This window comes from Hypomesus transpacificus, unplaced genomic scaffold (genome assembly GCF_021917145.1).
Source record: "Hypomesus transpacificus isolate Combined female unplaced genomic scaffold, fHypTra1 scaffold_124, whole genome shotgun sequence".
In the NCBI taxonomy this organism is placed as follows: Eukaryota; Metazoa; Chordata; class Actinopteri; order Osmeriformes; family Osmeridae; genus Hypomesus; species Hypomesus transpacificus.
This window is the reverse complement of record NW_025813703.1, coordinates 536831-561057: the sequence shown is the minus strand read 5'-3', so window position 1 is coordinate 561057 and position 24227 is coordinate 536831. Positions and strand designations below refer to the sequence as shown.

The following is a 24227-nucleotide window of genomic DNA, read 5'->3' as shown; positions in this document are numbered from 1 at the left end:
AATCACTCCCCCAAGACAGAGGCGGCGATTTGTTCTTTTCTCTTTAGCCTATTTTGCCAGTGTTTAAATGTTGCCAATGTGTCGCGGACTACTGCACAAATTCGAGAAAGTAAAATAGGCAAACTATATAGGGTGAAGTTTTTGCCGTCCAAGCGGCACGGGACTGTGGGATTTATAGACGAAACTTTACATAGCTGAGCCCGTTTCTGTGGGCAAGCGCTGAAACTTATTGTAACCGCAAAAATGAATCGGAGTTTTAATAAATCGCAATCTTCCTTACGATTCTTGGATTGCACCGCAGTTGAAGTAAAAAGCAAGGTAAGTCGACTATGTTAACATGTACGCTACACGACAGAACACTTTTGAATAAGCTAAATTGTTTTCAAGGCTACTTCACATGGTCCCAAACTGCGTTTTTGGCTGAAGCACAGTTTAGTCTAGCTACCGCATGCAACTATTTGTGAGATTCACTGGTTCAATTGGTCATGTTTGAATTTGTTTGAAATCATAGGCCACACATCGTAATGGGTAGCTCTTACTCCCATAACATTTCGATTTTGTGAAATTCCCGCTGAAGCAACTAATCATGCGAATCTAATGAGATGTCTTCGGAGTTTATTGCTTGCCTGTCACGATACTTTGAAAAACTGCATTTGCTGGGAGCTGGACTATTATGCAAATCTCCCTGAATGTTTCTAAGAAGTTGTCTCTTAAGTTCAGCGTGGAAATTGTTGCTACATTGTTGTTACTTTACTTAATGGTTTGCAACAGTAGTTGCAACTGAGCGTTGGCAATAACCGATCGATATCTAAAATACTATGGCGTCTTTTACCATCCACCTAGATTACATACCAAACAGCATATAGGCCTCATTAGTCATCCCAAAATAGCGTAGTTGTAATTCACATGCCAGATACTTATTTACAGCCATCGATGTTTAACTAGCTTTATCGTGCTATATTAGGTTAAATGTTCCAAAGATTGAAGCCAAAACCTCTATCGTTGGGCTTTGGTGAAAAGAAAAACAAAATTGAGTACCGCAGTGGTGATGGAAGCAACACACGCTTTTGTATCACAACAATTGGAGAACAGTTAAAATATGTCTTGAATGTGAACACAAACCCAGCCAAACCGAAGCAGGCAACAGTTCAGTGCTCCCAGACATGAGAAAGGAGATGGTTGTTTAGGTTCCCTTGATTTATCTATAAAAATATCAGATAACCTGGCCTCACAGCATTTAAGCCATTGAGAGGTATGTGTTCAGTTTTCGACAACACACACTCACAGACACTTGGAGGTACAGTACATAAGAGTAAACCCACTGGTGTCTACATAAGTAAAGACCATGGGGGATGGTTGTTTGAATCAATACATGTTCCTCTTGTCTACTCTAAGAGTGTCTGCTAAATGAGTAAATGTACTCTCATAGCATTGTCATTGGTCACAATCAAAGAAACTCATGCCTGGGTTAAGTTAACCTGGTCAGCAAGGTTCCAAAACATTAGTGATTATGTTGTTAGCCTAGCCAATGGCTCTTATCAAGGCTCTCATTGATGAAGTGCATGGGCACCATGCCCAATGTGGAACCCCCCTCCCCCCCTGCTTGTATTGTCTAACATGGGGCAGAGTATCTTGGAATGCTGCTGCCACCACTGTACGTGAGAAGGGACCAGGATGGCGGTTCAGTAAGAGTTGGCAAGCCCCCCCTCCCTCTCTTGTGCGCAAAGTAAGACCACTGAACTCATCTTTAAAGTTTGGAGAAGTCTAGCTTTGACTGGCATTTGTGGGGATAGCCTAAAACTGGTTAAAGGGTTTGAAATATGGGTAAGGCAAATGTCGCCATGAAACGAACAACCGTTGGTGTGATGATTCAGAAGTCTATTATAAACTCTTAAGGGTACATTGTGACCCATCATCTTGCTTATCATCCTGTTGATGTGCCTGTGCATGCCTTTTCCTTTAAGCGTGACACCAGGCACCATCTGTCAACGGCTAATCAGGTTGAGTGAGTATCAGACTCAAAACACACCCACTGTGATGGCAGGCAGAGATGTCTAAATCTAAAATGGCCTCCTCGCCTTATCTTCCATCTCAGCGTCTCCATCTTTTCCTTATCATCTCAGAGACGAGAAAGACAAGGCAACCATTATGGGTTGACAGTTTCTCACTGACCCCAGTTTAAGGGTATGGGAGGGGGAACCACTTTGACTAAGACAATAGCAAAAAGGCACAGGAGGTATCTGTTGAAAGCTGTGGTTTTGTTGTTGTTGTTTTTTTGTTGTCAAGCTGCTTTTTTGTTACCAGATGGGATTTGACATAGCTACCTCCTCCTTCTCAATTCAGTATTGTTTTCGTTTTCAGCAATCCTCTTCTGAAGTCAACTTGGTACTTTCTTAAACTTCTGTTTCTACTTGGACAGTCTGTCTAAACTCCAAATTTAGAATTCCCTCCACCCACACCCAACTGCTAAAACACTGGTCTGGCCCAGCACTCGCACACCTTGCGCGGATTTCAAAATATGTGGTCTGTGGGGATGGTTAGAAATTGAATGTAAAATATGGCTTACAAATTGTTATGTAAAGGTGAAATTTAAGTTTTAAAGATTTAAAATGAGAAAATAAAAAATTCCAGTTAGCTTAGCTTGGCTTGTTGCCACAAGTCTGAGGTAATTTTTTTTAGTGTAGTACCTGCCTGAACTTGTTCAAAACATTTTTATACAAGAGGGCGGAGAATCCTGTCAATGTTCAGGTTATGCATTTTCAAGGAATGTTTCAAATTTAGACCTGTGACGTTTATCTTGTCCAGACTTGCGTTAAGCAATGTTCCATAGTTTCACACTGAAATCAGATTGTTGAAGCAATTGCTTCTTTTTTTTTACTTCCATATTCTATCACTGAACAAAGAAGGCTCATGACTTAACTGAAATTACTTCAGAGTAACTAAATTAACACTTGTGTTTTACGGAGAAGATCATAGTTCAAATAAATGTTTTGGTTTTAGTTTTCAAGTTGGACTATTTGCACAATATTATTCACACTATAAAGTCTGTGTCAGTGCATGCATGTTTACAAGTGAGCTCAAAGGCATATATGATTGTGTCCTTGTGTTTGGCATCAGTGTCGATCGGCCATAATACACATGGCATCACACCAATACACCTCCCCTGCAATGACAATCATATTTCATCGACTAATGACATGCTGCTCCTGACTAGGGCCCGCCTCCCTCCCTGACTGCATGATTACAGCATTGCAGCACGATCCACAAATTACCCCTGTGGGATTCAGGGACGTTGCTATTGTGAGAGGCAAAGCCTGGCGTGTATCTCCGTCCTCGTTTTCTTCCTCCATCCCGCACTTGCTACTCACACACATCCTTGCCTCATGCGTTCTCCCTTGCCCTATGTGTCATGTGACCTCAGGGCAACCTCCTGCTGTGTTCTGACTTGGTGGTCCAATGACAGGGCTGGAATAGCACTGGACAATTGCTGCCCTATGCTCCCGTCAGCTGTGTGTGCTTGCGTGTGTACTTTTTCATTGTCCAGCCTACTCAACTCTGCCATATTGCTCAGAGAGTAGTCACCATGTTAAACTGGCTAGACCTTTGTGTAGTGGGCTGTTGCTGTTATTCCCATAGTCTTGAGACAGCTTACTAACCCTTTTCAAAATCTTCCTCTTCTTTGTGTAAATCCTTCTTCCAATGATTTTGCCAGTCAAGGCTTTGGTAACATATGACATATTTGTCCTATTTTATTATTATTATATGTTATTATTATGTATGTGGCCTATTTGACTGTACACTGTTGGTAATATGAGCCGAGTCACTTAGATATTTTGTGAGTGTTTGTTTGGTGTTTAAGGTGATATTTTGGATATGCCATTCTATGGAGGTCAGTAAACTATCATTGTTTAGGCTTGTCAAGAATACTGTGTCTCGTTATGGAGGGGAGAACCTTGGCAGCCAGCAACAAGCAGATGTTGTTCTTGTCTCGAAGCAACAAAACGTTGTTGCATGTACAGTGATGTGAAAAAGTATTTGCCCTCTAAAAACAAGTATTTTCAAGAACTGTGACAACTAATAATATACAAAGAATATATATAAAATAAACAAATGTGGATGATTGTGTATAGATTGAGCACAGATTAGGAAAGCAGTGAGGTTGAAAAACAATTAAAAACCAAAATAAAAAAAGTTACGTTTGCAATAGTTAGTAATTACCATAATATTTGTAAAGGAATTAACAATTTTAACAGTGTTTGTATAGTCTCAACTCATTGAAAAAATCAGTAGGCTAGTGCATTTTCGGGGAGATTTAATATGGTGGCTTTCATAGGTTTTGGGGATTTGTAAAACCTAACCTAGAAAAATACTCCTTTAATAATAAACTCTTTCAATTTAAAGTTGTTGTCAACAAAACCCAGAACTAACGCTGTTGCACAGGGCTTCATTGGAATGGTCCGGTGTATGTTTGTCTCAGTACAGGAAGATTCCAGAATGACTGAGACCAAAGCCCCAGTGTCTCGTCCCTGTTTCAGTCATCATGGAGAAAGTCCTGCTCACTTTCTTCTTCTTTGATCCTCCTACACCCCCCCCCCTCCCTCCTGCAGTATGGGGCTGAGTTCCGGCGCTTTTCCGTGGACCGCTTCAAACCGGGCAAGTTTGAGGAGTTCCTCAAGCTCATCATGCACATCCACCGCATCGCCAACATGGAGGTGATGATTGGCTATGCCGACATCCATGGCGACCTGCTGCCAATCAACAACGACGATAACTTCTGCAAGGCCGTGTCCACCGCACATCCCCTGCTCCGCGTCTTCATACAAAGACAAGGTGAGAGCTCCCCTTTCTCTCCTCCTTTCCTCGCATCCCTTCTTTCCCTTTTTGCATAGGGCTCAAATGACAAACGTTTTGGAATGACTTTGTGTTGCACTACACCTTACAACAACCTTCCCATCGGCTGACATATACAGTTAGGTTGAGCACTAAAATCACTTTTTTATCTTGTGATATTCTTTGGGGTATTTGCTTCTCATTTGGTATCGTTAACTCATATATAGTTGATGCGTACAAAGTTGACTGTTGACCTACTTTCCTTTTCATTGTTCATAAAATGTCAGTATTACAACTCACACAGAAATGTTTGTGTAGTTTTGATTGTTTTTAAATGTAATGTATATATTTGTGCATTGACTATGTAAGAATGATGTGTTTTACTCAGTTTAAAACAATTTGATCGAAAATACATTTTCCCACATTGTCAGTAACCTTAAGTAACTGACATGGGTATGCTATGTGTTGCCGGAATTCACAATGTTAGCCATCAGGGTCTTTTTGTTTACCTCACACGAGGACGGGGGAAGGGGGGTGGGGGTTTCCTGTCCTCTTATTGGCTAGGTCGGTCTGTGTCTGTCTGCCGCTTAAGTCCTGTGTCTTATCCAAAGGAAAAGCTTGCAAGCGAATGCAGCCATTGAAAATCAGGTCATTGAGCAAAGCCTGTGTGTCGGCATACCAGACATTACTGAGAGACAAAAGACCTGCGTGAAAGAGAGGCTCCTCACCGTGTGTGTGTGTGTGTGTCCAGAGACTGCTCTCTATCTCTTGTCTATAACAGTTGCCTAGATTGAAAAGGCCACTTCCAGCATACAAATGAGTCCATCGTCATCGACCCGTGAGAGAAATTAGTAAATATGCACAACGTTTCAAAATGATGTATCAGCATTAACTTTGTGCAGGATCCCGCAAGACATTTTGTAGTTTAACACACGACAAATCGTAAATGTGTAACAAAAGCAGGAGACATGCAGGGAGACAGACAGGATGTTATGTTGCTGAAACAGCAGGCCCAGGGATGAGAGAAAGACTGAAGCCACATAACAAACATTGAATTGAATATCTACTTTATTTTCACCTACACACACACACCCCTGGGTGGGCCTTTACCACCACATATGTCATATAAACATGTAGGGGGCATGCAGAGTGTGCACGTAATGACATTAGCACGTTCTTCACAGAAAATGAGCTGTGTCTCAAGTTGAAAATGGTTCCCACATACCCAAACACCACACAAGGGTTAAGGTCTAATCCTCCCTCTCGAATGTTCTGTCATCTGCTTGATTGCGCTTTGGACCCAGAACCATCCAGAACAGACTGCAGAATTCGTTTTCATTACACACCACTTAAAACACTAGAATCAGAATGGGTTTTTAATTGCCATGAAAGTTTGCACAGACGAGGAATTTGCTTTGGCAGGAAGGTGCATACATGCATACATTAAACATATAGGAATCTTAACAATTTAAATATGAGGTAAAACTATACTAGGAACACTAAGTCTATGTAGGTTCATGTACTAAGTCTCAATTTGCCAATCATGTGTGGTAATGACGCATATTTCAAACTAAGTTTCCCATGGTCAAAGGCACTACACCAACGATGAATTTTGACTTTGTGCCTACTATCAAGTGGTTTTTCTTTGGGTTGTTTTAACAAAAAAAAACAACATTTACTTTGAAGTAAATGTGTGTGTCTCTCCTGTCCTGATACATTTCAACAAGTGATAGTCCTTGTCTAATTGTTGTAAAATGATGTAGTGATGCGGGCTACGAGCACACGAGTGTGCCTTCGGTAATCCCAGTGATGAGTGGTGCCAACCGGTACCATGGAAGTCCTTCCAGTGCTCTGTGTTTGAGCTTGTGAAGGTCACACACTGTCCCATCGTCACCGGGCCTCCCAGGACGGCTGGTGCTCAAGCCCTGGTGCATCATTCAGTGACAGACTGACTCCCTGCCCTGTCACACTGGGGTCCATTCAGCTGCCAACCACTCCAGACCAGATCCCACCGATGGAGCTAACACGTAACAGGGCAGCGTCTCAGAAAGCTAAACATGGCAGCTTAGCCCACCGACAACCCTCCAGACATGGCCTTTCTCCTTCTCCTTCTTTGCTTTTGATTTAGCTCAGGTTTGTTTAGAGAGTTTCTCAAATCTTCTCTGAGCAAAGACTGTCCTAAGGCTGTTTTAGTATAAACATATGTTTGTGTGTCCATGCACAGGCCGTTTTGTGACTGTGTGTGTGTCTGTCTATGCTCGCTAAAACGGGTCACCGTCAAGGTTGAATGCGCTAGAAAGGCCCATTGATGTGTGCAGGTGCTGTTCCCTCAGGTCCTCCCAGGGATGACTGGTAGCCCTCAGAACTCTGGGTAATGACTCATCGAGGTTCAAAGGGGAAGTTGAACCTGGAAGAACCCCTGCTGAGGACAGACTTCCTCCCTTTTTAATTTAACCCCCCCCCCCCACCCCCCCCCCCCCCCCCCCCACCCGCCTTCATATTTCCCTTCTCTTGTTAGTGTGTGTACTTGACCCGTGTTGGAATTCTCCATCGCTCTCATGCCATCTCTCGCTGTCATTGTCTCTCCTTTCTCCTGATAGGGGCCTTATTATCTGCATTGCTCAATGTTGTGCTTACATGCACTTCATCTAGCTATCACAGAGAGAGGTCAACATCCTGATGTGTCCAGACCTATGAGTCGTTTCTTCGCACACAACATAAGTTTGATGGAGCCTTTCCCTCCACACTGGAGTCTGGCTTCAATTCCCTTGCATCATTTTCTAATCCCCAACTCTTGGAGTCACCAGTGTTTGCACAATAATGATTAACGAAAAGTTCAGATTAGATTTTGTATTGACATTTCTTTTAGGGGGGGGGGGTTGGATTTAGGGTGTCATGGACCAATTGGCAGTTCACTGAGGGGAGGAGGAACCCAACAAGTCTCCAGGCTGAGAGCGAGAGAGATTTTCAATCTAAGTGAACATTGTTGAAGTTAGGCAGGGCCCCATGTTTTGTGTGGGTGTTGTACAATCTGCCCAGTCACGGGCCAGTCGACCCAGTTGACCGGCCAGTCACAAACTCACAATCCCAGAGTTCTGTATGTTGGTCAGTACTTGAAGAAACACCCACTTTGTCTGACTTGTGCAGTGCCCATAGTATATCCCAGACTGACTGGTTGCTTGCTTGCCTACATTTAGTAAATAAAGTAATCCACCTGCTCATATTGTAAGTTAAATTAAATTATAAACATGTGATTTAAATCCGTGCTGGCACAAAAATATATGTAATTCTTTCAAACGAATACAGTTTCAAAAGGAAATGTTGGTGAGGGGGGTCGGCGAAAAAGGGAGAGAGGCAGGTCGGTAATTAGGACTAGCCCGTTTTCCCTTTCAGACCACAGAAATCAGCATTGGCCTCCCTCTGTCCATACAGGTCAGATTCCATCTCTGATGAATTTAATGTCAAATGTATTCATGCAAGAACCCTGGCTCCCCCACCTATCCTCCCCCCTTACATAATCCTTCTGTGGATTATACAACTAAACTCTCGTGCCAGATGAAAACCGCTGTCAGACAGACTGACCCCCTTGCCTAGTTCATCCAGTTTGGCCACGTGGATACAATAATAATTCAGTAAGTGGAAAGCCTCCATGGATTGGGGGGGGGGGGGGGGGGGGGGGGGGGGGGGGGGGACAAACACAATTGTTAGGCAGTTTCACAAAAGTGAAGGGAATTCTCCTTTTTCGAAAGCGATTCTACTGTTTGGCTCTACTCTGTATGACTCTCTTGCCGAGACTGTTCTTAGTCACTTTGCGGTGTGCGTGCGTGTGCTCTTGTGCCGTGCCAAGTGAATATGCGTAGCAGACTGGATGGAGGTGTATGTGTGTGGCCTCCTCTTGCTGCAATCTTCTCACAATAAAAGCTGTGGGGAGTGCAATGGAGGTGCCTGGTGCCTGCGAGGAGCAGAGTGGAGGAACAACAGCATGCCTGATTGAGATGCTCCCTCTTTGTGTCCCAGTCAGCCTGGTCCCCTGTGGAAGGGCCATTAAATAGGCCCTAAATCAACCACTTGGTCTTGCTAACACACAGAATCCGATGACCACACACACACTTTTTGGTGGATTTTCTTGACCTGCAGCCGTGTGGTTTTGTGTTCGCGCCCCTTTGGGGTGGCCTGTGTGTGAACTAGAAGGAGTTTGACTTTCGAGGCAGATATGGTGACGGTGTAAAAACCTATTTTGCATCCTTATTTGTAGTGGTTTCTGAACGTTTCCCCGGTGCTTCCTTTTCTTTGGTCAGTCCTCCTTGTTTGTTGCTTGCTCTGTTGTTTTTAGAGTTGTGACTTAGGAGGTCACGGCTCCTTACACTGCAGCTCACAAACTGTCTTGTAGGGAGATGGCTGAGCGGTTAGGGAATGGGGCTATTAATCAGAAGGTTGCCGGTTTGATTCTGGTGGTACAAAATGACGTGTCCACTTCATCCTACTTGCCTCGGGGGAATGTCCCTGTACTGACTGTAAGATGCTCTGGATAAGAGTGTCTGCTAAATGTAAATGCCTTGTGGGCACAGAAGCAGTCTTTTGCGAACACACACATTTTTTTGCATACACGCACGTCTACTCCCAGTCTTAAAGTAGGTTGGGGGAGGCCTGGGTTCACTTTAATTAAACCTTCAGGTCAGTCATGTTTGAAGTAGGGCGGGGGTTGTGTCTCTGCTTCATTTTGTTTTACGAGCCTGCTTGGAAAGTGCCTCTGCTCTCCCACAATGAAGTTTCCAGATAACTACCACCGAAATCTGGATTTGTTCTTTCTCATCTTGACATGGACGCTACGTCCCAGTGACGTTTTCCCCGAATTGTCGATGTGATGTTGGTTGGATACATGGATAGATACATACACAGATAGGTCCTTAGAAATGTATTTATTGGTAATCACCTGGATGAAGATGTCGATATATTGATTTTCCGGCAGGCAACAATGTCCTAACCGACCAAATAATACTTGCACTGCAATTGCAATAATGTGCCACTGCCAACTCATCCAGCAGAGAAAACAAAAATCCTTCAGTCCCTCTCCATGCCTCCTCTCCTCAGAGGAAGCGACCCAAACCGCAAGTCACAGGCTTAGTAACACACACAAACACACACATTTGCATTGTGTGTGTGTGTGTGTGTGTGTTTTTTAATTTGTAGTTTCTAATTCCAGTGTTTTGTGGCTACTGGATTTGACCCAGTCTGACGTGGTTTAGGAAGAGAGACAGGAGGAGATGGCTCTTTGCAGGGTGGACCCCTGGGAGAGGTGCATTGTGGTTAGCATGGGGTTTGTGAGTTCTTCAAGGGAGGAGCTGCTGTTTTGCGTAAAGGCTGCCTGGTGGAAGGCTGTGCACTCTGGTCCCTCCTAATTACAGCCTGACTGTAGGACAAGGTTAGGCATGTGGTGTGTTTTTTTTCTGTTGTGTTACTGTGCAGACAGTGTGTGTGTGTGTGTGTGTGTGTGTGTGTGTGTGTGTGTGTGTGTGTGTGAAAGAATAGGCACTTTGCTACAGAGTTGTGAACACAAGTGCAAGCCTGTCTTGCTTCATTGCTTCCAATTGAGACTGATTGAAGTCGTTTACCTTCATTGAGGCATGCCACACATTCATGTTGGCTTGGCTGTATTTAGCATTGATGTAGCTCATTTCCATATGATGTGGACTTTTAAAATTTAATTTCACTGATTGCTTCTCTCTTTTGAATCCGAGAGCGAGGGATGCATTTGTGTGCATGTAATTAATGACATTCTGGATACTTTCTGGACTTTTTGAGGTTTGGCTATACTTTGCATGGACATCTGCTTTTAGTCAACATCTAAAATGAAAAATGTTGTGCAGTACACTTGCATTCATTGTTGGTCACAACATCAAACTCACTTTGGACTTGGAATCAGCCTCTGTAGCTCATTAAAATCATGGATTATTCTATGCAGTGTGGGGGCTCTGACCTGTTTATGAGTCATTTTCTTTTCCTAGGGGAACTCCCCATCTCATCACCTGAATCCAATCAGGGCCTCAGGTGACGCGAAATCTTGTACATGTGATGAAATCTGAATGTTGTTTACAGCTCTGTTTATTTTCTGGGGTTTGAGAGGGTCACAAGTTCCACCATCTCAAATGCAGGGATGATCTGTGTCAAGACTCTAATTCACTTAGTGTGTGTATGTGCCTGTGGTTCTCTCTCTCTCCATCTTTATGCATGTGTTTGTGAAGCTGAGAAGTCAAAGCTGGCAGGGGTCAGATGGCTGAGCGGTTAGGGAATCAGGCTATTAATCAGAAGGTTGCCAGTTTGATTCCCGGCCATGCAAAATGACATTGTGTCCTTGGGCAAGGCACTTCACCCTACTTGCCTCGGGAGAATTTCCCTGTACTTACTGTAAGTCGCTCTGGGTCAGAGCGTCTGGTAAATGACAATGTAAATGTAGAACTGGATCTGTGATCTGGTCAAACTCACATAAACCCCACTCTTGCAATTACTTGATCTTACATAATACATGTTCACCCAGAGCATGACTGCAAGAAGTTGTTTGCTTTTCATGTAGACCGGTAATATCTTATCCCTGGAAAGACTGAGTTTGTCGAATTGAGCTGCATTTAGATCTGGAAAAGAGGTGGTTCCAGTTTGTTTATGTTATAATCCCCTGGTGAAATAGTACTGGGGCTGAGTCGGAAATCCACATTTGTTATTTCCTTTTTTGGGGGGCGGGGGAGGGGGGGGGGGCGAGAAGAGTAGCTCAGGGAGGTGTGTGTTTAATCGACATCATTTACAATCTCAATTATCCTGTGTCATTTGGAAATTCCATTTGTCCTGGTTTGTCTCGTCTTGAAAATGGTGTGGATTTTGGGGAGATTAACAATGACAAACTTGTATGCACTAGCCTCTGTTCTACCCTACTGTACTGTACACAGTCATGGTCTGGGATGGTTGGAAGGTTATGGGGGTGGGGTGGCTGAAGGGTGGGAGTGGGAGGGGGTGCTCAAGAGGAATTAAAGCAACTATTAAGCTCAGATCAAGTCCTTGTTGCTAGGACAGGCAGATATAGGTCAGGGCTTTAAAACAATGACACAAGCTGTCAGAGCCCCCCTACGCAGGGAGAGACTTGTTTAACTACAACTCGCTGATCAGTTACAGTACTTGATTGGCTGCCTAGAGTCCTCAAGTGTGTTTGACTGGCTATGGAGGATCAGGAGAGCTGAATGAGGGAACATCCGATTGGTTGAGCTCAAACCCGTATCGGACAGAGGCCTAAAATAAGACTTGACTGGCTACATCATTTTTGGGAGCTGTGATGAATTTGTGACCACCTTTTGATTAGCAAGTACGTGCTAAACCAAAGTTATGGGAACAGGAGGCTTAAAATAATTTATAATGGTTAGTATCTCCTTAGAGGTACAATTACCAAGGTTTATGACAGTTTAAGTGTGAGACTAATTTCATTAGATTTTTTTTTCTGCTTCATTTTACTTTCATAGGTAGGGTCGTAAATGTTCTTGAGAAACTTTTTGTCATGTTTGCTGAAATGAACACATCCTGGTAGCAACCAATACATCTAAAGGTTTGACAGTAACATTAAATAAATCCGATATTTGTCAGCATCTCCGGACAATAAGAAACGCAACCAATAATTTAGTTTACCAAGCATAATGATTGGACTGCATTCGGACCGAATATAATGATTGGACAGGCTTCTTGTCTGTCTACCTACCTACCTGGCAGTAGTCAGTTAATGTGTTTTGGGGGCGTGTCTTTGAACGGAGGGGGTGAGATATTTTGATTTGAATCCTTTTGAACTCAAGCCATTGCCAGGTTTATAAAACGTACCGATCCTGCCTTTAAGTTAAAACACGAGTAACTTGCTTTTCCCTCTAGTGGTTATAGAGTTGAAGACAGGCCAATGATTTTAAATTTTTGTATGCTCAGATTGTGGAATGTGGATGAATACGGGTTGGATGATGGCTGACCTTTGCTTATATGTGTGGGTGTTCGTGTGTCACATCACCACCGTTAAGAAAATCGGTGGAGCAAGGAAGGAGTAGAGAACAGGACATGCTTGTGTCAACACACTCAGGAAGCATACTGTTCCACAGGGTTGCCAAAAACTGGGTGTGGTTGCTTCAGGTGCGTAGTCATGAGCACAAACCTGTCCAAGCATGCAGAGCTGTTTCTCAACTTTCCCCAGGGAAGAGGAACATGGGGGAAGAGATGGGGTGTGACTGCTCCAAGTGGTCAAAGGCTCTGTGGCACGCTGCGTGTTTGGAAATTACAACCGGGAGGCATTAAAATAAATAAATAAAGTGTACCCAGCAGGGGAACGTGCTAAATGGATGTAAGATTGTGTGCTGTGTGCAGTAATATTGTTCAAATGGGGCATTTGTTCTTTTTTGAGTCGAGGGTGACTTAATCACGTAGAAAGCAATGTGACTGTAGTTTTAGTAAGCCATTTTCCGAAGTAGCTTAGGAGAAATCTCTCATCGTCTCTCTTCATTACTGTTAATGACGATGACTGTCTTGTGCCAGTAGGGGATGGAACCGTCTGTGCACCATCTCCACCTCAGTCACCGAATTCTAACGACCGCATTGGCTAACTCGCCAAAGTTGAGAGGTGCTTACGTGGTGAGTGTGGATCTGTAATCCCCTGGACCTGGTGTTTGTCCCCTGGAGCAGGGTTAGGGCTCAAATCACTGACAGGACGGTGTGGGGGTGGAGGGGTCAGACCAGGCAAGGACTGACTAACTGGTCCACATTCTTAGGAGCTTCCAGGCTCACTTTAATAGGTGTGGTTGCACTGGTGACTACAATTCACCAAAATATGTGTTCATATTTGAAAGAAATCCCATCGGTATGGTGAGTGCAGGACTTTTTGTGTTTACTGTCAGACATTGTGGTGGGTCTGTGGACAGGGATGGTAAGCACAGCAGGGCTTGGCCATGTTAATGAGGAGTCTTTGTTCATTAGTGAGCTGTACACAACACATGGTTATGTTCTTGCTCTCTCTTCTGGGTCCCTAATGCTCTTTTGTCCAATTAAAATACTGTCCCTTTTCCTAGATGTCATTCCTCCCCCATTATCACGGTTCAACTGCAATGACTCCCGAGTCCCTACATATAGTAATCATAATTGAAACAATGACTCCCTACATATAGGAATCAGAACTGAAACAATGACTCCCTACATATAGGAATCAGAACTGAAACAATGACTCCCTACATATAGGAATCAGAACTGAAACAATGACTCCCTACATATAGGAATCAGAACTGAAACAATGACTCCCTACATATAGGAATCAGAACTGAAACAATGACTCCCTACATATAGGAATCAGAACTGAAACAATGACTCCCTACATATAAACATTGACTCAATCCTTGATCTCCCACTGGCTTTATGAATGGACCGTACTCCATCATCACACATTAACTCGAAATGAATTCCATCCACACAGGACACACACACAAATAGCTCTGATTTGAATGAACAATCACAAAGCGTGTCCAATTTTAAACGCGTCTTTCAGCTCGGTCTTGTTGAATGTTAGAGGGCTCAAGAGCTTGGAGCGTGAGGTACTTTGTTGTCTGGCCCTCATCACTCTCATGTGGTTCCCAGAACAGCAGCATGGCTTTCTCTGTTGCGGTGGAACAGCTGTCTCTAATCGGCGCTCGGGACTTTCACTCTCAGATGGACGACGTGCACGTGGCCTTTTACCACTTTTTCGGGACATTCTATCGTTTAGGTTGGCACTTAGGAATCAGTGCATTGGTTTGTTTGGGGGAATGTATTGGAACCTATTTGCCTCCTTATTTTCTCTCAACAAAACGCAAAACAGCTTGTGGACATGATTGAATGTCTTGAGCATCACCTATGACAACTCTTGTTTACTGCTTACTTCTATAGCACTTCAAATCATTTTCCACTCAGTTAAAAAGTTCAATTTGATTCTATGTGCACAGATCCAGCATGTACCCATTGTATTAAGTTCATGTGTATACCATGTAAAAGTGAATATACTCTTGTAGAACATATGCGAGGAAGAGAACTCGTCAACATGGTCAGAGAACAACTGTTGGTGGAGAACATCTATCTGAAAGTCTGAAGATGGTTTGAATACAAATCAGACAGTGCAGCCGTGCCAATAATTCACTTTGACCTCAGACTAGGAAACTGCGGATTAAACCCTGCATTCTCACAGAAAACCACATTTTCCGTGTGTTTTAATAAAGGTAGATGGGAGGAAAAAAGCATTTCTTTCTCTGTTCGTTCCCCCCTTTTCTCTCCTGTCTGTCTCCCATAGAGGAATGCAAGACATGCCCCCCCCCCCCACCACCACCACCACCTATTACTTCCCTCCCCCCACCCTGCCAGCTCGCTGAGTCCTCACTCCCTCCCTCTATCACTCCCTCTCTTGGCTCCATCTGCCCCCGCCCTATTTTTCACTCCTCACTCCCTGTCTCGTAACCCACTGAGTCCTCTGCCATGACCTGTGGCAGAAATGTGCTGCGTATGAAGAAAAGGGGTGGCGGCGCAGAACCAAAAGAGAGAGAGGGGAGAGAGAGAGAGGGGAGAGAGAGAGAGGGGGGAGAGAGAGAGGGGGGAGAGAGAGAGGGGGGGGAGAGAGAGAGGGGGGGGAGAGAGGAGAGGGAGAGAGAGGGGGGGGGAGAGAGAGGTAGAGAGAGCTTCTTAATCCTGAGGCACACTCTCCACACTTATGCAGACCAGGCAGCTCTCCTTAACTTGTCCCAGATGTGTGGCGGCCCATACACCATGCTAACAGTAAGGGTGGGTGGAGAAGGGAGGGCAGTGGGGGCTGCTCTTCCACTCATCTTGGCCCCAAACAGAGAACTCTGAACTGTCCTTCCATTCAATACTATGTGCTGGCTGTCTCTGATCTCGGTTCACTTTTCAGCTTCACGGTCCCTGGTGGTTGTCATATTATAGTAGTGAAACTAAGTTGTAGGACATGTCCACAACCATAAAGGGAACTCTAAACATGGGAACTAGAATGAGTAGGAACTTTATAATAGATTACGAGTTAAACCTCCTCCCCTGTCTGTCATTGTCTGGATGTTCTAAGACCTCAAGTTCTATCCTGGCCGTGAGCACCCTTACAAGAATGTGAACCATGTCTGATTATTTAACCTTTTTTTTTTCTCTCTCTTGACAAGAGGTTGCCTTTCTTCTTTTGCCAAATTTCTTTTTGTCTGTGTGTTAGCATTTGCTGGATGTCTTGGCAGCCTTAGTCTCCCAGACAGACCTCCCTAATGTTTTGAAAAGACAGCGTGGAGACGTGAAGTGTTCCGTCAACGTTCAACCTTGAACTGAACCCATCCCTAGTGGCATGCCACCCACAAAGCTGCATCGACATTTAAAATACATCTAAAACAGGGTTGTGACATGGTATTCTGCGTTCTACTGAAGCTGTGGAGGTGAATCTGTTTGTGTAGAAAAGAGAAAGGGATGGTTCCATGAGTTCTACATTTTGCCAAATCTTTCTTTCTGAACTCTTTTAAGAAAGTGGACACGGGTTGAGACCTAGCACTTAGCCCAATGTCATGGCCGGTCAGTTCTGTGACTAACCATAGTTATAAACACACTCGCAGATAGAAACAGAACATGGACCCTGTTACCTGAGTTGTCCAAAATAACTTGAAGTGGCACACATACCAGTGCCCCTCACCTGTAAATTCCTCATTCAAAATTACTACTCTAAATTCAATAACCTCACAGCATAAGATTACTGGTAGCCCCAAAAACGGTTTGCCATTCTTCATACTGCGTGGTTTTTAAAGTAATCGACAGACACGCTCCCATTAGTTTGAATCCCCAGTTCTAAACTTGCCTTTGTGGGACCTACGCTACTCTTTTTCACCCAGTGTCTCTGCTTTTGTTTGCTTGAAAACCACCCCTATGCCTGCACGTGCAGATGCACAAACACACCTAGTCCTACACACACACACACACACACACACTACCACATACACACTTAATTTATACTGTAATCCCTGTTCGTTGTCCCATACTTTCATCCACATTACTCACAGAGGACAAACTGTTCATAGATTACCGCTGCAGGATTCAAAGTAGTGGCTCAAAATAGAAGCCCTTCTCTGGTTTTTGTTTAGGTATTTTTTCCTCATCTGGCGTTCACGGGTGCGTTTGTCTGGTCCTCAGCTTTGAACAAGAGAACAAAGTGAGAGCAGAGGCCTAATGGGCAATCATAAAACTCTTAAGATACTTGGCTTTTTATTAGAGCAAGTAAAAATGCTGTAGAACTTGAAAGGGGCTCATCCTCCCTGCCCCAGTTAAGTAGATGTGGGCTTTGATAAACAAGAGAAAATAAAGAGGACTTGTTTTGCATTTGGGTTCATTCCAGCCTCGTACCTTGCATACAGGATACAGGAGAAAGGGATGATTTGACAGCTAGCAGCCTTCAGATGAAAAGCTGCTCCTAAACCGCTCTTCTAGAAATCTTAAAATAGCCTCCAGTCGGCTAGTTACATTGAGCTATTCAGACTTGAGTGACAGATACCTGTTACCAGAGGCCTGGGGAATCTGGGTCCTCCCACAGCCCCATTCCTGACCGCTACAGCACTGCTGAGTCAGATGCATGAACGCACGTGCACACACACGCACACCCACACACAGGGTTCTTGACCCACCGAGCCCTCCACACCCCTGACCCCTTAACCCCTGACTCCTTTATGGCGTGGTGTCCGACCAGGTGACTCGTTGATATCACATGCTGTCATTGTTAAGTTTGCTCATTCTGTGTGCCAGTACTCTCTTGAGACGTCTCATCACCAGTGCTAATTCTTCCACATGCAACTGGTGTGTCTGTACTCTGTGCACATTTGGGTGTAGTTAAAAAGTAACTGTAACTGTTTACATTTACAATGTCATAACTGTACATTTCACTCTGAAGTTACATTTAATTTGGAAACTTTCTTCGGTTCAATTTCGAAAACGTTCCCATTATCTTTTGAAAAGGCTCTTGCTTCCTTATTAGTCCGAGTGTAAAAATCCATGAGTTCATTGAGCCTTCACATGTCTGGCAATTACAACGGGAGCCTTTGATCCACAACTTTGAATTTCACTTGCTCATCATGCCTCAGTGCAATAAGGATTACTCCTATGAGGGGGTTGTTAAGTTAACCTGTGTGTGAAGGGCTCTAGTTGAGTCAACAAGCTCAGAATGAGAATGCCATGCATCATTGGAATTAGTCAGACAATGGAAGGAAAGAAAATACTACTGGCTTGTGGTTCTTTGTCATTTATCCCAAAGTTTTTACATGAGACCGTTGTGTTGAATATATCCTCAGAGAACCTTGAACCGCAATGCACACACTGTCAGCCCAAATATTGAAATCACAGTATTTTCAGGGTCTTGTTTTCACTTTTTATACAAACTGAACTCGGACCAGCCAGGCCGAGCGTTGGCTTTGAGTCGTGGTGAGGCCCAGCAGGCATGCTGACAGGGCAGACGCTGTCCCACAGACCAGCAGACAGGGTCCTGCTGCCAGACGCGAGCTGTTACTCTGAAGCACAATTCCTGCCGCATTCCCAGGTTCTATTTTATTCTTAAAACTGCAGAGGGTCTGAGGGATCATGTTACCGGGCAGAATGTCAGTTTGGTGGAGAGAGTCTCATTGGTGCATGTCCTCAAGTCAGGAGCTATCCCAAGAGTGTATCCATAAAACCATTGATGGGAATACATCAATTAGGTAGCCAAAACAACTCAAACTTAACTTCTCATCTTGCCCTAATCCAAGTCAATGGAATCTCAGTGATCAGTACAAGTCAGTCAAACAGATAAGCAGGTGAAACATTTTCCATTCAATTGTTTATTAAACAATAAACTGTGTTCTCTGCTCTTACTGCTCCTGAACCAATTTGGAAACAAAACCAAACAGAAGTGCATGTGCACCTGTGTTTGTGTTTGAATGGATTTGCAGCCTACAAGTTATATTTATCTCTTCCCTCCTTATATGTATTTCTTTTGTTTAAGTTTGTCTTTTGCAACCCACACACACATCCCCACGCTTGTATTTTATTTTCTGTCAGCAGTGATTTTAGTTTTTGCTGGTAGTGGTTAGCTGTTGACACGTTGTGTTTGCAGACTGCACTAAGTGGTGGTGATTAGCGTGGTTGGCATCCTCACCATCTTTCCATCAAGTAAACTCAAGGTGCCGTGTCTGTAGCGGGCATCAGCCCAACGATTGGGACGTGATGTCACCCTCATACAAGTGCTTCTGTTGGCTCCACATCAGTGGCACCCCCAGACATGGGGGTGGCCAGATGGGGCCACTGAAAATCTTGGGATGGCACCCCAAAATCCAAACCATAACAGAATCTCAGGAATTCTATTATGCTGTTGTAGTATATGGGCTAGTTGAAAACTATGCCAATATGAGAGTTAAGAACTCACATACTGATACACTTTGGTTTCTTATTTGACAGTTAATAGGGAAAACATTTTGTTTATCAAACATTTTGTTTATCAAAATAACACACTCTACTTGTAGCGATGCTACTGACCAACACTGCTCGTCATTGAGTAGCAGTGCACGGGTCTGTAATGACACAAAGCAGCAAACTCTCCAATATGTTTCCCATCAGCCAGACTTGCACTTGTGGCCAGAAATTCCACCCCATAATAAACGCCTGTCTGGTTTCAATCAAAACAACCATGCCTCCACCCTGGTAACCTCCTTAAAAATCTCTGAATAACTGCAGCAACCCACTTTGATGACATTCAGAAGCTTTCTGCTAGAAATTGCATATTTTGAAAATGGTCTAATGCACTGAACTTCAGAGGAGGCGTTTTCCAGACTTGTTTGATCTAAAACGGCTTGCTAGGCAGTTAGCTGGCTAGCTTTGACCCGAGCCATACAGAGTAGTAGACAAGCCAGGCCGGGCTGTATTTGTGGTTTTCCACCTTCAATACCTGTGGTCTTCTGTTCCACCTATGTGCTCGGGAGTCTAGATGGTGTACAGCAAGCTGCATAATAACATTTGGTCCCAGGGCCACCATATTAAAACAGTGTATTTTGCCTCGTAATTAGATTCCAGCAGGAGGAGGAGGGAAATAGAACTCTCCTGAGTCAGCTGTCTGACAGAGAGCTTTAATATGGTACAGACTCACTCAGAGAAGAGCCTTAATATGGTACAGACACAGAGGGCCTCCACAGATGAACTGTTAGCGCTAACAGACTGAGGAAATTCTAAGGAAGGAAATGTTTGTTCATCATGTTTCTCCTCATGAATAAAGAGACCAGAGAAGCCAGTCAACATGACGGGTTGGGGATTTTGACAGTTTTAACACATTGTTGCTTGATGCTTTCTATTGTGCTTGCTTGCACAAAGTATGTTGTGTGTACTGTGCCGTACACGTATCTAAGCTTGGAAGCTCAAATACACACTTTATACAAGGCAGGTGTCTTCCCATAGGTTTGTGACTCATTCCGATTGTCACGGAGGCAGTGCCCCCCTCCCCCTCAGGGACTTCCTGTCCCATGGTGTCCAGATTTCCTGTTTTCCAACAGGAAAAAAGAATCAAGCAGAAAGTTTTTTGATAAAAACCTCATGACACTCTTTCTCCCTTCCGTTCTATTGATAATGTGAGATTAGGACATCTGTTGGTTATATTATCGTTGTCTGGAAAAATATAGACTGTGTTCTTTGACCACTGAAAAACAGTTAGAACCTCTGCCATTCTGATTTGTGTCTGCTAATTTAATAAACTTCAAATGTAACATTTAGAGAGACAGCAATCTTACATGAGGATTATGATTGTAGTGCTCCTGAGTGGTTTGTCTTGCCATTGTTTCCTTGTGGCACAGAAGGGCAACTTCCACTTGGTGTGGACAATACAGTTCTAGTTTTCCATTCTTTTAAAGCTTTATCTTCTGTTACATTGTAGTTTTGCCAGACAGACAGCTTGTTGTATGCTGTCGAGAGGCCAGTATTATGTTACCTTCCACAAATTCTGTTCAGTTAATGCTGTGTTGAAAGTGAAGTGGAAAGCATGTCTGACTTTGTAAATCTCCTGAAAGGCTTTAATCTTCATGTCTTGGCATCATACTATGAGTATGACTTTGGCCAAGCCGTTGACCATTACGGCAGCTTAGTTTGATATGATCATAGGATGGCTTTCTCATGTTCGCTGGCCAGTGTGACTGTTACTTGTTTTCTCTAGGTTCCTATATGGTACATTCCTACTTAGTTAACAGCTGTTTCTGTGCACATGCACAGATTTGCAGGATAGGCTCCCGCAAACGGCTCCGAAAGCAGCAGCGACGGGACGTGTCACAGAAGGGACTGCTCACTCAGCACTATGCACACACATTCACAGGCTCGGCATGTCATGAATGACTCCTAGCTGGAATTTAGTAGCTAGACCCCCCTTTTCTCAGTGGCCTCAAAGTTGACATTTCAGCATTTGACTCGCTAGGCCAATTTTCTCAACTTTAATTTATGATTATAAATGGCACACTAGGGATCAATTCTGTATGAAAGTCTCTAGCCTCTACTCTCTGCTTGTATCCACATACATATGCCAATGCTAGACTGCATGCGGTTTCTAGTCATGAAATGTGACATGTTCTGAAGTTGTATCTCCCTCTTTCTCTGCCTTGCAGAAGAGGTGGACTACGCCAACTTTGGCACCAACACGCTGACGCGCAGGAAGAAGGCAGCGGTGGTGCTCCGCAACGACGTCAACCGCAAGCGGCCGCACATACGCATCGGCATGCCGCAAGACTTCCGGCCCGTTTCCTCCATCATCGACGTGGACATCCTGCCCGAGTCCCACCGCCGCGTCCGGCTGTACCGCCACGGCTCCGACAAGCCACTGGGCTTCTACATCCGCGACGGCACAAGCGTCCGGGTGACGCCACACGGGCTGGAGAAGGTTCCGGGCATCTTCATCTCCAGGATGGTTCCCGGCGGCCTGGCGGAAAGCACGGGACTGCTGGCGGTGAACGATGAGGTTCTGGAGGTGAACGGCATTGAGGTGACTGGTAAGTCCCTAGACCAAGTGACGGACATGATGATTGCCAACAGCCATAACCTCATTGTGACGGTCAAGCCAGTCAACCAGCGCAACAACGTTGTGCGAAGCAGCCGCATTTCTGGCAGCTCAGGCCAGTCATCAGACAGCGGTGGCTCCACCGGCTACCCCAGCCTGTCCACCACAATTGCCCTGGCAATGAACCCAGGGGCTCACCACGGCTACCCGGACGAGTTGGAGAGCGACGAGGAATCTGATATCGTCATCGAGAGCAGCTTGAAGAGGCCGTCCCGGCGTTCTAACTGCTCAACAACTTCAGCAACGACAACACGCTCCCTGGCTCCAACTCAAGCCCTGGTGGCCCCTCCACCGGCTCCACCCCCTGTCGTCCCCCCCAGCCCCCCCACGCGCCCTGCCTCCATGGTGTCCACGGCCTCATTCCACTCCCAGCCAAGCCTGAATGGGGGGACCCATCACAGCAGTCTCAGTTTCCAGCTCCACAGAGACCTGACGCTCCAACAGCAGGCGGGCTACCAGCCCCAGCACCACAGTAGCAACCCTGCCCTACGACACAGCAATGGCAGCCTGCATAAAATCCTCAGTACCATGAGAACGGACCCACGACACAGCCTTGCCTTGCCCAGAGGAGGCGTGGAAGAGGACGGCACTGTCATTACTCTATAATACACACTCAGAGACACTCAAACCTCCTGGCTACCCAGAGACTGTGGAACATTTCTTGCTGGGTGTATGATAATAAACACACTTCCTCAAACTTTCTTAACTAAATGTGTTACTTTTAAAAATCTAAATCCAACAATAACACGACTATGAATTCAAATCAGGAAACGAGGAGAGTTCATTTTGTATTGTTTGTGTTTTTAAATGTTTTCTCAGTCTTGCATCAAAGATTTTTTTTTAATGTAAAGTACATTCATGCATTTCACAATTTTAGGCAAGTCCACTGTTGTGTAGTCTTAAATCACCCCCAACTTTTGGAAACCACTGATTACTTTTCTTTCACTCTCCTTTTCAGGACCAACTTTAAGGTTTTGTGTATTAAGAACATTTTAAATTGTAACTCTGTTTCTGATCAATGCTGTGTAGATTGTCTAATTATTTTCTTCAATCTCTTAACCATGGATAAAACATTTTTAAGTTTGTATTTTGTTCCAATAAATTATTCTAAGTCTTAAGGAGTTTTGTTTAAAAAAATACACAAAATCTAGACTTGCAGTATGGAGATGCAAGCAGGAATATCATTGTTATTGATTATGGTCATATGTACCATTTTAATAATGAATTCCATCTTCACATACAAACCTGAATCTTATTGTGAGCAACTCACCCAATAATGTTTTCCGCTGTAGGGAAAATCTAGTTCACGCCATCAATAATGTTTGCTAATAGATGTTTATATTTGGGCAGTATTTTCCCATCAGTCACATTTTTATGTTACTATGTTGACACTGACAATTACTGGACATTTTACCCTGCATGCAGTGACACTTCCTGGTAAATGCTTTATTTTGTTAATATTGTCCTCCCAAAAGGGATTCCAGTCCATGGAATGCAGCTTTACCCCTTGCAGCCGCACATTCTCACCTCTTCTCTAATGAACATCTTATCTCTGCTGTTTACTCAAACACTGTGACACTGTGCTTGTGAAGCAGTTATTACTTTAGTGACATGTAGGACCTCCTACTAGCAGATACCACGTGGACTAGACAAAGCAGGAATCTTCTGGATGGGTTGTTTCAGTCCTTACTTGCATACCACAATGTTAAAGAAATTGGTCCTGTTGTCTAAATAATACGCTATGGCTAGCTGGTATGTATATTTGTCAATAAAATCTCTTTCATTTACTCTTCAATTATCGGGCATTCATTTTAAGGTCATAGACTGGGATAATTGGGTTTCATTTGTATTCAGGGCCTGGCAAAATCCTGTTGAGTTCAGTGCAATATTGTGGTGTTTGCTGCGCTCTGCTGGTTGTGTGGGTCACATCAAAAAGCCACATGACCATTTACTACAGGTTTAGTATTAAATTAGTTATTAAAATATTTTAAATATTCCATTCTGGAATTACTCTTACCCAGTAAATTAAACATATTTTTTCCGAGACGTTGTCTACACCATGTTTCTAAGTGCCTTTTTATCCACGAAGAAAAGTAGTGATGTTAAAAGTAAAATGCTGCTTGTATTCTTATGATTGATATCATTTTCAAGTCATACTTTTCTAACTCTATATTGTAGTGTCTAATACCCATTCCTGTCTTTGTGAATTTGGTTTTGAATTATATTGTATATATTTTGTTGATTTATCAAATTATTTTCTTTTCTAAATGTTTTAAGCTGTCTA

The 24227-nt window shown here is 43.9% G+C and overlaps 1 protein-coding gene across 1 annotated transcript; it reads left to right on the top strand.

Annotated features, from left to right (window-relative positions):
* Positions 1-24220, top strand: pard6gb (par-6 family cell polarity regulator gamma b). The gene is made up of 3 exons (XM_047050608.1): positions 1-318; positions 4608-4830; positions 21495-24220. Exons 1-3 carry the CDS (start codon positions 244-246, stop codon positions 22547-22549), a joined length of 1353 nt encoding a protein of 450 aa, XP_046906564.1. The 5' UTR covers positions 1-243; the 3' UTR covers positions 22550-24220.
* Positions 24221-24227: the final 7 nt, after the last annotated feature.